Source organism: Eptesicus fuscus, chromosome 9 (assembly GCF_027574615.1).
Source record: "Eptesicus fuscus isolate TK198812 chromosome 9, DD_ASM_mEF_20220401, whole genome shotgun sequence".
NCBI lineage: Eukaryota > Metazoa > Chordata > Mammalia > Chiroptera > Vespertilionidae > Eptesicus > Eptesicus fuscus.
Genome location: NC_072481.1, coordinates 35,769,829 through 35,786,535, shown reverse-complemented (window position 1 = coordinate 35,786,535; position 16,707 = coordinate 35,769,829). Strand labels below are relative to the sequence as shown.

At 49.4% G+C, this 16,707-nt stretch overlaps 1 protein-coding gene across 2 annotated transcripts in view; it reads right to left on the bottom strand.

Moving 5' to 3' along the window:
* The window catches only part of BEND5 (BEN domain containing 5), an 800,567-nt gene that overhangs the window by 24,328 nt on the left and 759,532 nt on the right, over window positions 1-16,707 (bottom strand). For both annotated transcript variants that reach the window (XM_054720869.1, XM_008139334.3), the window contains 2 exons: window positions 7,880-8,013; window positions 5,670-6,054 (listed from right to left, as the gene is read on the bottom strand). In XM_054720869.1, coding sequence (XP_054576844.1) covers window positions 5,670-6,054; window positions 7,880-8,013 — 519 coding nt within the window. The remainder of the gene's footprint in view (window positions 1-5,669; window positions 6,055-7,879; window positions 8,014-16,707) is intronic.

The window sequence follows — 16,707 nt, the reverse complement described above, 5'->3', positions numbered from 1 at the left end:
GGGATGGATTTGCAGGCCAACAGCCTGTGATCTGGCCAACGGGGACGCTGTCTCTTCTTTTTGCATTCTCCTCTCTCAAAGGGCGATAATAATTTACACCTGGCCTCACAATAAGGTTATAGGAAGAGTCCAATGAGGTAAAAATTTGAAGGTGCCTTGAAACCTGGAAAGTGCTGTGCAGATGTGAATTACTGTTATTATTCTTATCTATCTTCTTCCGGTCAGAATCCATCATTTCCACCTACATTCCCTGACAAAGAGCACACAAAACATAAGGCCATCATGCACCCCTCCTCAATCACACTGTCCTATTGTGTGGGGTGTCCCGTTGGGCACATGCCTGCCTCCCACGGGCTGTGTGCATCCTGAAGGCAGGGGTCCCATCTCCTCCTCCCCATGTTCCCCACACGGCCCTTCGGAGCCTTAGTTGAATTGTTACCTGAATCACACAAAACTGAATTTAACTAGGAGGCACTCACAGTGCTAAAAGCTGAGGAAGACAGCTAAGGCTTGTCTTTGACCTTGAAGGACAAGGAATCCAGCCGAGAAGAAACCGAGAGGCCCGGGAGTTCACTCCTGCGCGTGCACCGGAGTCACCCTTGCAACAGGCTCTCCACTGTTCTGCTTCCCCTCACTCCCTTAGAATCCGGGGAGCCTGCCAAGCCCCAGTTTAATAAACACTACCTAACCATGAGCTGGGGAATGTTTAAAAAGGATTGTCTTACTCATGTCTATATTCCTGCAACTAACACAGTCCTGGCACAAAGCATGCCCTCAATAAATGCTTGCTGAATGAATGAATGAAGAAATGGGTCTACACACAAATAAAGCAGTACTTTATAATTAGAGTATCTTCATGCTTCTTGCATCCCCAGCATTTACTTCGTCGGGAGAGAGTGAGCAGGAAGGGAAGAAAAAGAAGAAGGGGCTGACACAGCATATGCTGGTCCCCGGGCTCTACAGCAGTCTCCCCTTATCCACAGGGACATGTTCCAAGACCCCCCATGGGTGCCTGAAGCTGCAGATAGAACCAAACCCTATGTGTCCTATGTTTTCCCCTATACATACATACCTTTTCTCTTAGAGGAGGCACTTTATGGCTTTTCCTTGGTGTATCTGAATTGCCAGCATCACTGCTCTTACACGTTGGGGCCGTTATTAAGTAAAATGAGGGTCACTAACACAGCCCTGCAACACCTCAGTCATCTGATAACCGAGACGGCTACTAAGTACTAATGGGCTGGCAGAGCGCACAGCGTGCATAGTCTGGACAAAGGGGTGATTCATGTCCTGGGTGGGACAGAACAGGATGGAGTGAGACTTCATCAGGCTACGCAGAATGGCGCACAATTTAAAGATATGAATTGTTTATTTCTGGAATTTCCCATTTAATATTTTGAACCTCAGTTGACCACGGGTAAGAAAGCAAAACTGTGAGTAAGGGGGACTGCTGTGTTCTTTACAGTTGCTTCCTCATTTAATTTTTACAGTCACAGAGGTCCTGAGAGCAGGGCAGGAGACGAGGTTCCTCCCATCAGAGACGGCTGCTTTCCATGCCAAGATCACAGAGAAGGAGAGAGACACCCTTTGGGGGTGGGGAGTAGTAGCCGAGGGGTCACCTCCATGTCAGTGACAATGGTGTGCCATGAACTAAAGAAGGCCATGTGGGGTGAGGGCCCTGAGAGCAAGGACACAGGACCAAGTGTTAAGAGGCCCCTGAAATAGGCCCATGACACTTTCTGGCCTGTTTCCTCATCAGCAACATGAGGGCGACAGCCTACAGCTCTCTAAGGTCTCTCACACTCCATGCCTCCCTATTCTGGGGAAACTTTTCCTGTGAGATCTGTTGTGTGTTTATTTGTGAGATGAAGGAAAGAATGAATAAGCGCATAAACGAAGAGGTGAGCCATCCAGTGACATCTCTAAAACATCTTATACCTTTTTGCTGCTGTTCCAACCCTTCTGCCCCCAACCTCCACCAGGTACACCAACCAGGTACTCCTGGCTTCTAGGGAACCTGCTCCCACTCGGAAGTCCCCATTAGGCTCAGGAGGCCAGGCTCCTGCTCACTGCCCCTCCCACCCACTGCCTGAAGGCCCCAATTCCTAGGAGAGTGAGCAGTGATTCTTCCCAGCAGGAAGCCTTCCGTTTAAAACTGAGCATCTCCTAACCTTCTGGCCTCCCTCATCTCGGAATCTGCCTGCTATGCTGTGAATGATTCAGCCCTCAAGGTGGACAAAGGCCCTCGAGCCAGGCCCGTGGGCAAGGTGGACGTGTAAAACACACACAAGCACAGGCCTGCAAGAACAATGCTCACCAAGGCCCAGGGGACCGAGGATGGTACAGCCCAGATCACACATCAACCCCAGGCCAGGACGTGCTCCTTAGAGGGCGTGTCAAGCCGAGAATCAGAGAGGGTCTCTGGGCACTTTCTGGCTGTTCTTTGCCTTATTCTAGGTTTCTTGCCGTTATGTATGGATCAGGAGCTATTACAACGGGGTGTTTCTTCCCAGACTCACCAAAAAATAGATCTACTTCAAATGCTAGTTCCTCTCCCAGAATTTTAATTATATGCTTACATCACCACCCCCTACCCAACTTCCAATGTCTTAGCCTTCTTTTTATATCACCAAGTTTCTAGGCTCAGAACGAATGAACCGAGTCATTGAATGAACAAATGAACATGCCTATATACAACCCATTTTGTCTTCTATAATAGAAGACCCAGGGAGGCAGAGAAGTTAGTTAACCCGTCCAAGGTCATACAGCCAATTACTGGTTGGGGAAGCCAGAGTTAAAAACCAAGCTAAGCTCTGCCTCAGCCCCTCCACTAAACAGTGTGGAAAAGGGGCTAACAGTAATTGAGCATCGACACAATGCCAGGCACTCTGCAGTGGGGCACAAGGCTGTGAGAAAGATATTACTCCCATTTTAGAGCTGATAACGTCAAGGCTCAGAGAGATGTTCTCTGCCAAGACTGCTCCTCACTCTTCCCACCTACTCATTCCTGCCTGGATAACAAACATTCTTCCTTCAGGCTCCAGCTCAAAAGTCATTTCCTTCAGGAGGCATTTTTCTCCTGACCCCCCAAATTCGGGGGGTGCCCTCCCTGCTTCCCCATGGCTCTGTGTGCTTCTGTCCCTGTGGTGGCATGCACGCCCTGTGCTGCCGCTGATTGTGTCAGTGACACTTGGAGTTTCTCCAGCCGGGCAAGGGCTGTAGCTTCAATAAATCAAAATATTAACACCGGGCAAAAAGCCTGGCACACAGCAGGAGGCCAGTTAATATCTGTGGGAGAAAAGAGAAAAGCAGGGAAGGAAGCAAAGAAGAAAAGGAAGAAGAAAAGAAGGTCCCCAAAGCCATAGAATCGGGAAGTGAGGATGCTGGCGGCTGACTCAAGCCCAGTTCCGGAGACTAGACTAGACGCATGAAAACCACCACCTTCCCCTAGGCTAGAGACCTTTAATTCTATCTTGTGGATCTATCTTAGAACTTGGCATGGTCCCCACCTCCCATTTACAAGAGCTAGTAAATGGCTCTGCACTTTCAGAGGTCAGGATAGTGGGAGTGATTTTCTGAGGTGCCCGCGGAGCTCACCACAGGGGTACTGCCCATGGTGGGTACTCCACATACTTGTGGTTTGAGCTGATTTCTATTCAGTCCGTCCCACTGTGATGAGGACAGTGACTAGGATCAGGGAAGATCCAGCTTCTGGCTCTCACCATGGCATTGGAGGCCTGTGGGGTGGGTGAGCCTGGAAGATCCGACACAAAACTACGCTTGGGGGTCAGGTTTGTCTACAGTCAGGTTTGTCTACATGTTTTAAGATGAGAGAGGCACATGCTGATGGAAAATGCAGAGCATCGTATTGCCCCGGAGGCTTACGAGTAGGTTCTGGGGTTTAAGCTCAGTTGACACTCCTGTAAAACAGGCAGTTTCCATGGGAGTCGGAAAAACACGCTGGGAGTTTGTGTGACTGTGCCTTTTCCCCAAGACGTTTACAATAGGCATAGTGTACAGTGCGATGAAAAGTTATGCATCTGAAGACCTGACACTCTTTTCTCTCTGAAAATTACAGTTGGTCCTCATCCCCTACCCCAAGCCAACACAGCTTTCACAAATGTTTAGTTAGGGTTTCTCTTTGAGATTTTATTTTGATAAAAAATTTTAATAACCTTCTAAGCTACCTATGAATTGTAACTTAGTGTCACTGTGTACCTCTAAAGGCTACGTTCTGGAAGGATGGCCCCGGCCAAGGCAGAGTTTCCAGCCTAGGAATCGAGAGATGAGGTTTGAGACAAGCTCAGCCCCTGCCCCTGCCTCCCTATGCAACTCTGGGCGAGTCCCAAACTCCGGTCCCTTCTCTGTGACAGGGCATGAAGGCCTCTCGCTGACTCCCTGGGCCATCCTGACGATCCACTGAGGAATCACTGCCTCACGGACACAGTATAAGAAGAGGGGCATCTATCCACACCAGTAAGGCAGTGAGAGCATGTATCTAACGTCAAAGAGGAATGAGGCTCCACATAGGAATCTGTGATCTGGACCATGGGAACCTCCTTTTTGAGCACGATGGCCCTTGACTTTAAATTCTGGGACAGGCTGGTGTCTCAACACTGGCTGCTCCCTTTCTGAGCGAGGCACACTGACACAGGCTACTCGTGGCTGCCTTCAGGGCTGTGGGGGCCTGGGCTTGCGTTCCACTGATTCCCTCAATGCTGACTGGCTTCTGTCCTTCATAACTCTGGATTCTTGTGTTCTGAGTGTTTCTGTCTCTCCACCACGGTAAGCAGTCACCTCTCCCTGCTGTCAAGCCTGACGTCTTTCATTCCCCTTATTCCTGCTTTGAAACCATGTTAGATGAGAAAACCTAAAACCTCGGTTTGTTAAAATCAGTGCAATATGAGCCTGAATCCTGTGAGCGAAGCAGAGGAGCGCCACACACCTGTGGGCTAATCTTCCTAAGGCCACGCACTCTGCTCAAAGCTCTTCAGTGCCTCTCATTCCTACCAAGACACGTCCGGACACCCCAGGCTGGTGCGGCTTCCAAACCCGCAGTTACTCGCCCTCAGACCCCATCTGCAGTAGAGCTTCTTGCATGCTCAGGTGTTTCCCCAGACTCCGGGCTGCCGCTCGGCCTCCTCCGTGCCTGAAACACCCCCCACCGTCAAGGCCCTGGTCAAGGCCTGCCTCCTCCCTGCAGGCTCCCTCAGTCACAGATAAGCCCTCTCCATCCTTTCTACTCTCCTGCCGCTTCATCTACATCGCTGCCCTGGCATGTGCCACTTTCTCACGTACAGGAATGGCGTTTTTAGGATCGCCTCTAGTTCTCTTCACTATCCAAAGCCTCCTCGGAGGTTCCTGTGAGCCCTGGCACTGCCTCTGGCTGAGGGAACGCATGCCATGAGTGGCGGGTGGCAGACGCTCTGTCCGCTCGTTCTCTGAGCCGCACGTCTCGTGTCCCCACTAGGTGCTCTAGGTGCTCGGCTGCTGCGTTTATAAGCTCCTGTCAGCTTCGCTGCGGGAGGGGGCAGCTCTTCCTTGGGGTGACTGCTGAGCTGTCTCTGCCCTTCCCTGGCCTCGGGGCACTTGGCCCGCCTCCCCTGTGCCCTCCTGGACGTGGAGCCGCACCAAGCACCCGCCTGTGTGCAGGACGGGCGGGCACTCACCGCTGCCGAGCCTCAGGAGCAGCACGTCCTGGAGCCTGCGGTTGAGGTCGCGGAGCTCCTTCATTTCGGACACGAGCGCCCCGTACTCCTTGAGCTTCTTGGCCTGCTGCACCAGCTGCCTGCGAGTCCGCTCCAGCTCCTGCTGCACGTGGCGCATCTCCTCCTGCTGCTGCTGGTAGTTGCGCAGCAGCTCCTCATACAGAGCCCGGGGCACGGCGGCGTCCTCCAGGCTGTCCATGTCCTCCGTGCCGGGGGAGGCCTCCACGAAGACCTCCTCTGGGCACGTGCTGTGGCCCAGGCTCAGGCCGTTCTGCTTCTCCAGCCGGGCCACCACGGCCTCAATGCTCTTGTGTGCCACGTCGCTTGGCTTCCGCCCCTCGGGTCTCTGTAGGACAACGAGAATCAGTTCAGGCAAGGGCAGCTGGGACTTTTCTTGGACTGCAGCTCAATATTTCCCCAGACAATCCTAGAATCACAGAACCACAGAACATCAGTGCTTGGAGAAACCCATGCAGACATGCAGTCAAAGCCCTTCCTTTTACCAATGGGGAAACAGAGGCACAGAGTGGGAGGGTCTTGCCCAAAGTCTCAAGGTCAGGTGGGGACAGAACCAGGACTCGGTATCCCAGGCCAGTACTTTTCCCTTCCATCACTCTGCCTCTGGGACGTGTATTATACCATGACCACCCTCCCCAACTCCCAGCCCCCGTCCCACCCAGAGGACCTAGGCAGTGACTGCTCACAAGGGGTTTCAATGTGTATTTATGGGGAACCAGGGAGAAATTAGGGCAAGCCAAGTCACCCCAGGGCAATCACCACTCAAATCTCTTCAACAACAACATAAAAGTGAAAAAAGGGCATTCCGTCAAGTAACCTTTTCCTTAAGAATGCTTTAATTGGGAAAGATGCTAAGAACTTCCATCTACTCTCATCTAGGGGGGCAACAGTGCCTTAGTTTCCCCATTCTCCACTCCTACCCAGACTGGCACTTGGCAGGAGGGTGACAAATGTTTACTAAACTGAAAAGTTCAAAGAACACTAGCGCTGAAAGGTTCTTCTGTTCAATCGCTCATTTTACAGGTAAGAAGGCCGGGAGGGGAAGGTTAGACTCAGGGTCATGGGTGAGCTACAGACGAAGCCAGACCAGGACTCGGAGCCCATTTTCCAGCCTGGGCCCTTCCCCGTGTCTACCAGCCTCGCCCTGGACTCTGGTTAAGCCGAAGCTCTGCAAGACAGTGGACACAGCGGGGACGGTTCATGGAGAAGAGAATCATCCGGGACTATGCGGGGCTCCAGCTGCTGGAGGAAGTTCCAGCTTGAGGATGCAGCTTCCACCGAGGGGCGTGGGAGTGACAGGACCAAGAAACTCTCCACCCAGGGTGGAGGCATGTTATCTGCTGGGATAGATGCTGCTGGTCTAGATGAACTTATCAGCTAAAATCGTGATGACCATTTTAGACATCTGTCTGCATCCCGGCACCATGAGACCGATGGCAGTGACCACATCTGGCTGAGCTCCATGACCCCAGGGACTGGCTCAGAGCCAGGGAGCCATGAAAGCATGGACTGCACTCAGCTGCGTCTTTGGATTATACCTTTGGAATGTCCTGGACCTTGTGTCCAAAATCAGACCATGGTCAATGCAGAAGGCATCTCTCTTTCTCTTCCCTTGCCCTGTGGTACCCATTGCACAGAAAAAACACTTGGCTTGTTGAACAAGGTTTTCATTAGGTTTACAAGTGAAGGCTGGAGGAGACCAACTGGGGTGCACACCAAAGGAAATGCAGCCTCATGCAAAAGTTCTCTTCCAACCCATGAATCCCCTTCTGTGAACCTGGCTCACCCTGTTCTGAGGGAGTCCACCCCTCGCTGTTTGGGGCAATCGGATAGTGACCAGCTGGGAACTGCTGCCCAGGAACGGTGTGCTCAGTGCTCCTGGGGCCCAGCAGGGACCCCTCCAGAGCTGTGGGCCAGAGGCTCGCACCCTTCCAAAACCTCGGCAGCGGTGACACTGCGTAGGTGGTGCAAACGGGACCAGGGTGGTGGCACAGCCTGAGTCAGGGCTTCCTGGGGGGCTGGCAGCAACCCTCCCCTAACCTGGGACGCCAGGGGACATCTAATGGGGAGAGGAGGCCAGGCTAGAAGTTTTCAGCTGTCAGCACTCTGAGAATGCTCACACGTACTTCCAAAAAAGGGAAAGATTTTGTTACCTTGATGTGTCTAAGCTGTAAATCTTCTTCCCCGTAATCTTTAACCTCCCCATCTTCTTCTATGTGATTGAGAGAAAGTTTGGGGATTTTTATTTTCTTCTGCATCACACTGTTTTCAAGGTCAGATTTGTCTTCTAAAAAGCATATCAAGAGAACAAGATTCATTATGGGTCCAAATGAGTCTAAGCAATGCCCATATCCTTAAAAGCTAGAGAACCATGGAGGCCAGACCAGTTAAACAGGAGACGCAGACAAGCTCACGGCCTGTTCCCTCCCGCATGCGGGCCCCTGAGAGGAGCAGTCACATCTAACTCCGGGATGGGGGTAGTTACTAAAAGTGCACAGTACAAAGCATTGAAATGGTATCCAATGAATTTGCTTAGGGGTTTCTCCAAGTACATCATAAAGGGTGGCCTTTTATGGAAGTCTAGGCTCTATTCTGCCTAAACACATGCTGGGAACTGGAGTGGCCCTTACATTGCTCTCTGGTCTAAACTTAACTAGCACATGAATCCCTCAACAACCGAGATCTTTCTAAGCCAAGTGACTTCCCAGAAAAAGATGGTGGGTTCCTGCCAGCTCGGGTGCCAACGGGCATGAAAGGGATGACAGCTCTTATGGAGGCAAAGCTGAGCTGGAAGGACAGGGGCCTCCCAGACAGCAGACAGGCTGAGGCAAGACAGATACAGAAAGAGCAACAAGGGACGTTGCCCGCTGTCTTATTGGTAGCAGGTCACAGCTGACAGAGTTTGAGGGACCTGAGCGACCAACTGGCCCAGCCCTCTCTTTTTCCAGATGAGGATGGAAGGGGTCGTCGAAGAGTCTGGCCTCTGGCGTCTCGCCCAGTACCCAGGTGTAGGAACAACACACACTGAGGTGCGCCATAAACCATCAAGTGCTGCACAGCTCCAAAAGGATATCTTGTTCTCCCCACTTCCTCATGTCAACTTCCAATAATCTAACAGAACTTTTTTTCTCCTGCTTGGATTTCCAACTTTATTTCCCAAATCTGTCTCTCACAGTGGATGTCAAAAGTTCAAACAGCAAGTCCCAGAGGCAGGAACCTGGACGTGCTTGGAACCGGCCCCTGGAGGTAAGAACACTGGGGTCTTGTTTCCTGGGACTGACTGGGACCCTGGGGACCACTGCGTCTTACCCTCCTCCAAGGTCCTCACTGCTGTGTCCTCAGGGAGGTGCCAGGCACGGCGCCTGTTGCTGGAGGTGGCACATGGCAAGGCGGCTGGTTAAATCCAGCCTCTGAGGGTCTGCGTGAGTGTGAGTGTGTGGGCACATGTGATTGTGCTAAACACGCTCTTACACTCCCCCAAGCCAGGCTCCTCTCCTCACAGCTTGTTAGTAAAGCTGAGAAGGAAGCTTATAAGCTCGTAACTATTCCAGAACATAGTCAAATGCCAAATCTTCCCAAATGATCTTAGGAACGGAAGCCTGGCTGGTCAGAGGCGGGACTCTGGTCTGAGAGAGACCTCCGTGGGAACCTCTCCTCTATGAGAGGTGAGCAGGAAGGGCCAGGCTTTAGTCTAGTGAGCTCAGGAGTCTCCTCTGTCCGGGGGAGGGTGAAGGGGCTGGGGGGGGGGGGAAAGGGCTGGGGGGGGAGGGGGAAGGGTGTGACAGCAGTAATTCGCATAACACTGCACAATGCCTGGCACACAGTAGGCACTCAATGAATGGCATGTTAAAATCGCTATTATCAACATGCTAGGAATTGTTTTATTTTTCTGAGCAAAGATACAATTAAAAAAAACCCCACATAGGAATGACTTAAGAAAGGAACAGAGTATAAGGGAAGTGCCCAAGAAATAAAGTGGTGGTCTTTGTTCACCCCTCCTCCTGATCAGAGATGCAAACAACCTTTCCACTACCTGGAGGAGCCTGGCTCTGCCTTCACAAACAAAGCCTCTTCTTCTCTTTGTGCCCAGGAAATCTACCCAGTGAGTTAGGCATGAACAACCCATCGGAGATGTGGTCTTTCTCAGAGTCACAGCCTCCTTCCAATAAGTTACCATGACTCTAAGCCAAGAAGCTGCTAAAATGTGAAACCTAAAGAAAGTACTCCCAGTGAAGTTATCCTGAAATGGGATGGATGGCGTTTTCACATGTGGGAGAAAAACACAACAAAAAAAGAGAGAGAGATAGAGAGAGAGAGAAGAGGGAGGAGGAGGAGGAAGGAAGAGGGAGGGGAAGGGAAGGGATGAGAGGGATGTGTTAGGATTTCCGAATGTGTGGGGGCCAAGCTCCGGGCAACTTTTCAGTTTGACACGGTCAAGGGCAGATTCTGAGATGCAGCCACCACACGGGAGATGACAAGCCATGCTGTCCCTGGGCTGAAACTCTGTAGCTCAGGATCATGTTGATGTGGAAAGAAGCAATCATTCAGCAGCACAAACGAACATTTAAACTGAGAATGGTGCACAAATCATCGCGTTCGACCCTTTCAGAATGCAGATGAGGAAACCGAGGTTGCAGATGGTGAGGTCCCCGAACCCATCGTGCAGAGGTCAGGCCCAGGGCTCCAGCAGCAGCGGGGCTGGCAGGGTCCCCATTCAGAAGAGCTCAGCGTTGTGCAAGGTCACAAAAGTGAGTGCCATCGCCTGAACAGTGTCAGAACCAAGGCTGTATAACCAGGTCCAGAGCTTCTCCTCCTGTGTCTGAGCTTAACAGTTGCTGAGAATTTACACTGCAGATAACTAGCATGGCCCTGGGGGACACAGAGACCAAGCATCCAGCTGGGGGACACAAGATAAAAACCCATGAAAAAGATAAGGGTGATGAGATGCCATAGGAACTTAACTCTTGTTTATCCCAGTTAGCCTTGGTAAAATCGGTATCGTTATAGCCTGTTTTGCAGCAGTTCCAAGAACCCATCAAGGACACTAAGTGAGGACTTACTATATACATCTTCTCTGTAGCCTGTTTTCTTACTATGTTGCAATGATCTGCTTTAAGATCTACCTTCTCCACTGGATTGTGAGTAGCCTCAGGGCAGGGCCCATATCCTAGGCTTGGCCATACAATAGGGACTCATCAAACAAAAAATGTTTAATGGAAGAATAATAAAAAAGAGGCTGCAACTATAATCATATGAAAAGATGCTCAAAATAATCAGACCTTAGGGAAACGTAAATCAAAAGTGAAATGAGATACCACTTGCACACTCACTAGGATGGCTATAATGAAAAAAAGAAAGAAAAATAGCAAGTGCTGGGAGAAGTGGAGAAACTGGAACTCCTGCTCGCTCCTGTGGGGCTGTAAATGGGCCGCCACCGTGGAGAACAGCGGGCAGTTCTGCATTAAATAGTGCGGATGGTCGCAGAACACTGTGAATATGCTCAGAACCACTGAAATGTACAGTGTTTAAACCGGTGCATTTTATGTCACATGAATTATACTTTAATTTAAAAACAGGCTACCACTGGTGAAATGCATACTACCCATCAGATGCCACCATAAGGCTCTTTACATATGTTATTGCACCTCACATCAACCCTGCCATTAAGTATTATGAGCCACAGGTTTTTTTTCCCCCTTAAAGGAGAAATGAGATTCAAAGAAGGCCTTTAGGCCACCCAGATGGTAAGGTGCAGAGCCAGGATTTGATCCAGGTCTCACAGCCTTCCCAGCCTAAGCTCTATTCTGCCTAAACACATGCTTGGAATGTGGTAGAGGCAGAATAAATGCAGAGTGAATGAATCAAGGCTATAGATAAGGACATGCAAATGCCCCAGCCTGAAGTTCAAACCAGAAGACCCCTTTCTCCTACTCTCCTACCAGACTCATCTGTTCTCAGGGAGTCCCCAGAAAGCAGTCACCACCCCAGCACAACAGAAACAGGCTGTAGCCTCGGGCTTGATTAGGTTCTCCGAAAAGGTAGGCTGAGCGGTGCAGGAAGGTCTGAAGAAACAGGAGTAAGTTCCAGGAAGGAGCAGAAGCACATGTCGGACTGGCTCCTGGCTGCCTCATACTTGGCCAAGGGATCCTGAGGCCCCTCAGAGACTAACCAGCTCCTGGCTCCACCCTAACGCTCCTCCATCTCCTCCTGGACCGGTGCAGACTGGATGAGGACTCAGGAAGACCTGGGACCTCACTCATCCTTTTCTACGGGGCCAGTGCACACTTGCTGAGACCCCGTTCTGGGTTGAGCATGATATTAGAGGCTCTTGTCGTCTAGACCGACAACCAGGAGGTTCCAAGAACCTCAGCCAGAGTGCAGGGTGTGACTTGCTGAGGGACACTGGCTCCCCTGGGGCAACCCTCTAGCCTGCAGGCCTTCTTAACTCTAATCCTGGGTTGAAGGCGGTGCTTCACATCCACATCTAGTCCACAGAGATGACTGCTCATTCAGTATTGTCATAAAAGGTGAAGAAATGATTGGAAGAGAGAAGCCCAGGATCTAAGAAAAGCAGTCATCTCGTGAGTCAGGTGGTTCTGGTTTGGAATTCTGGCTCTGCCACATACTAACTGTGGGAACATGGGCAAGCTGCTTAACCTGCCGGAGTCTCTGTTTCATTATCTGTAAAGTGGGGATAATCAACTGTTTTCTGGAAGATCGTGCATGTAAAGCACCAAGCATAGTGCCCGTCTTATCATAGGTGTCCAATTAATAGCAGCTGTTAGGCTGCCCTTGTGGGTTACGTGCTTGGCTTTTATCCCACGGCAAAGAGAAGTGCTGAGGGCACCCAGCACATTGAGACATGATGAAAGAGATGTTTTAGGAAGATTAATGTGGCAGTGGCAAGCAAGATGGATGAGATGTTAGGAGGAGACTGAACATAGAGTGACAAGAAGCTATAACTCTTAGCTGGTCACATTAATGAAGGTGAATGATGGTGTGGATCACCTAAGACAGCAAGTAACTTCATGTAGCGTTTTAATGTGGGTTTGGAGGATGCTTCTGGCTTTGAATTCCAGGAAACACACAAGAAACTAGCAGTTGACTCAGAAGGGTGAGGAAAACTCTCTAGTCAACCTTTGCAGTTGCTCCAAGCTTAAGACCAAATAATGTTTCACTGTGAACATAAATGGGTAGCCTCTAAAGAGACAATCTTCACTGGTTCTGACTTTCTGATTCTTTTGTTCCAGGGTGAAGAAAACAACCAAGGATTTAAGTATTAACTATCTCCTCCTCCTTTCCAGCTACTAGGAAGTCAGCTAAATACATTCATCCATTCAACAAATATTGAGTATGCACCTACTATGTGCCCAGGCTCTGTGCCAAATTTTTACTAACATCACTCTACTGAATCCCCATAATAATTCTATCGAAGAAGAAACTGAAGCGCAAAAAGTGAGGTGGCACCCTAGCCGGTTGCTTAGTGGTTAGAGCATCGGCCTGAGGACAGAACGGTTGCCGGTTCGATTCCAGTCAAGGGTGCATACCTCAGTTGCAGGCTCAATCCCCAGCCCCAGTCAGGGCACGTGCAGGAAGCAATCAATTGATGTGTCTCTCTCACATCAATGTTTCTCTCTCTCCCTTTTCCCCTCCCTTCCACTCTCTCTAAAAAAAAAAAAAGAAAAGAAAAAAGAAAAAATATCCTTAGGTGAGGATTAACAACAAAAAAGTGAGGTGGCTTATTAAGACAAAGCTATTAGTTAGCAGAGCCAGAATGTCACATCACATCTGCATCACAACAGGCCCTGTCCTTATCATCTAATTATCCTATAGCAACAAGAGAAAAATCACCAAGTTGCTGTAACTTCTTCAACTGAAGTAAAGGCATATGTGTCAATATAACTTCTGAAGTGCCCACCTTTTTCCTAAGACCTCGCCTATATTCTAGGAGATTGTTGTGATGTATTCCCAAATTGAACTAAGCACTATACCAATATGACTTGATGCCAAACTCCTGAGCTATACAGGGCTGATCAAGGCCACCAAACTCTACATAAACCTCAAATAGACTCCCTACTCAAAGCCACAAAACATGGTAAAAGCTGCTCCTCAAAAATGTAGAAAAACTTGGTATTTTTTATCAATCTGAGAGGAAGAAACATCCCACTAAACTGGGGTGGAGGGGGCGGAGGCATGGTAATAAGCGAATAATGTTTCAGAAAACAGGCAGGTGAACAGGAAATCTAGCGCGAGTCTGTCTCCAAAAGTGAAGACCGCTCCGGAGAATGTGCCGTGTGCAGTTAAAATGGAAGATGTGCGGTCCTGACTCCTATTTTACATATAATCGTGCTGGATAATTAAAAGAATCCAATGTCGGGGAGGTTAATTTGGTGTGGGTTTGTTAGCTAGGAGGAAATTCTGAAAGGCTAAACATAAAATGTTTTATAGAGGTTTGGTCTTGTTTTAAAAATATCTATCTGCGAGCTTGAAGTTTTTCATCTGTTCAAAAATCCTGTGAAGTCTTATGTTTGCATTAAAAACAGACAAGCCACAGAGAAGACACGCACACTGCATTCTCTGACCTATGATGCTTGTTTTTATAAAATCCGAGGCAGACAAAGTCTTCAAGTTTCCAGGACGGTATCTAGCCAGAAGAAGAGTTCCCTGCCGCGGTACAGTAGAAAGGAACCAGGAGACGCTGGTTCCAGGCCTGGCTCTAACTCTGGGTGGCCCATCATTTCTTCTCCGTTTTCTTTTCCAAGACATAAGGACTAGGGTAGAACCTCAACAGGTCCTTCTAGCTGTTGGCCGCTAGCCAGCCACAGGGACTTCCAGGTCTCTCTATCTTCTATGCAGGACAGGGTAAGAGCAAATGATCAAAACCCTCCAAGTGGGCCCATCTGAAGAAGAAATGTCCAGCTGAGGCCATGCAGAAAGGGAAAGAAGGAAATGCTAACCAGATTTCAGCAGGCCACCTTGCTCTCACTCCCCCTGTCTCACTGACGTAGGCACAGGGCTGATGCACAGACAAGACTAGGGACCTCATCCTACTGGCTCCCAAGTAGGGAATCACTTTTTCTAGCTACCATCATGTGTTTCACTAGGCTGTTGCCATGGTAATAAGTAGCACCAGCATAGAGGCACAGAGGGCAAAACATGGGGGGAGATGGTAAGTCTTCAATGGAAACACACAAAAGCTCAATTTTAAACTTGTCTGTTCCTTACATGTGCCTGTTCTGCCAGATAACTGTTTCACAAAGATCATTCCTAGGTGCCCACAAGTAGGCAGGTTGTTCTCTCAGGAACTCTTAGCCATGTCATCCTTAACAGATTCCTCTGTTTAATGAGTATCTACTATGTGCCAGACACTTTTCCAGGTTACCTTGCTAAATAACACAGTGGGCAAGGTGATTACTATCTCCATGTTACAGATGAGCACCTGGACCTCAGAGAAGGGAAGTAATTTCCCTAAGGACACACAGCTTATATGTAGCAAAGTCCTGATTTGAACCCAGACTGTCTGACTTCAAAGCCTATCTTATTTTGGCTAACAATTCCTTTTGATACTCAAGCAAGTGACCTAGAGGTCATATAGTCAAATTCTCTCATGGGGCAGGATTCTATTCCAGAATATTCCTGACCTACTTGCCACCTCTGGTGACAGGGAGCTCATCATCATGCTGGACTCCCTTTCCACTGCTTGTCCGTTCTTTCTCTGCTATTAGAACACTACTTCCATCAATCACTATCAATTCCATTCTCTGGACCAAATGACCTTCTGGACCCCAAAGAGCAGCAACGATCCTTCCTCCCCTGGGGCAAAGCTCAGCCATGGAAAACTCCCAAAATATCATTCCATGCAAAGCTCTTATTCTCTTGCTTAGCTGTATAGCTGTTCTATCCTATGTCTCCCCAATGAACTCCAAGGAAAAAGTAGTTGCTGTGTAGTTAAATAAATAAAAGCAAGCCTAGATCCGGGAACCAGAGGCCTCCCTCCTCATTTGATTTTCAGGATACCCATCTCTCCTGTTTATCACCGATCCTCCGGCTGCTCCCTCCCAGCCATCTTCTTTGCTGAGCTCTTAAAAGCTGGTGTTCTGAGTTCTGACAGCATGCTCCTCTCTCTGCTCCCACCGTGACCCCACTGTGACCCCTCCCGTCCGTCCGTGGCTAACAGCTTCCGCATTGGATCTTTAGCCCAGTTTCACAGAGCTGTGCTGAACCTCGGCCCACATGCCAAGTGATCTCCTGCAGTTTCTGCCCAGATGTCCTGTGGGTCCCTAAGATTCAACGTGTCCCCAGATAAACTCATCCCCTCCCCTTCTAATCGACTACTCTTCTGGAGCTCCCCACGGAGGGATGGGAGCCCAATCACCACATCATCAGTGCACACATCAACACAATCAGTCAGTTCCCAAGTCCCACTGAAGGGAGTTGAAGCAGAATTAGATAGATAGGGTAAGGGATGGAAGAAAGAAGAATCATGGAGCTAGGTGAAACCACAAAATGTTTTGCAGAAAAACAGGATGTTTTGAATCAAGGATATTTTTCTTGCAAGTGCAAAATAAAATGTTGCAAAAAGGCTAGGAACCAATCAGAGGGCAGCACAGATAGACAAAGAGCAGGCCTTTAGCAGATACAAGGGGGAAGAGCAGAGTGCTTCCGGGGCAACCCATTTGAATCCCCTCCCTGAACGGGGAGCCCGTGTTTGTTTGCAATAAACTCCTGCCCGCAGCTTCATTTTTCGATTCCGTGAGACACGATCCTGGGAAGAATTCCTGCTCGCTGATTGCGGTATTACCATGGGTTCACCTTCCTTACTAAATCAGATCCACCTTGGTTTAGGTACCATCCTTTTTGACTGAGCAGGCTCACACTTTTCCACAAGCCTTGCCATGTGGAAAGACTTAGCCCACTGCCTGGCACCTATAGCACCCACCAAACAGTATTTGAATAGCTCCCTTCTCAGGGATTACAAGAA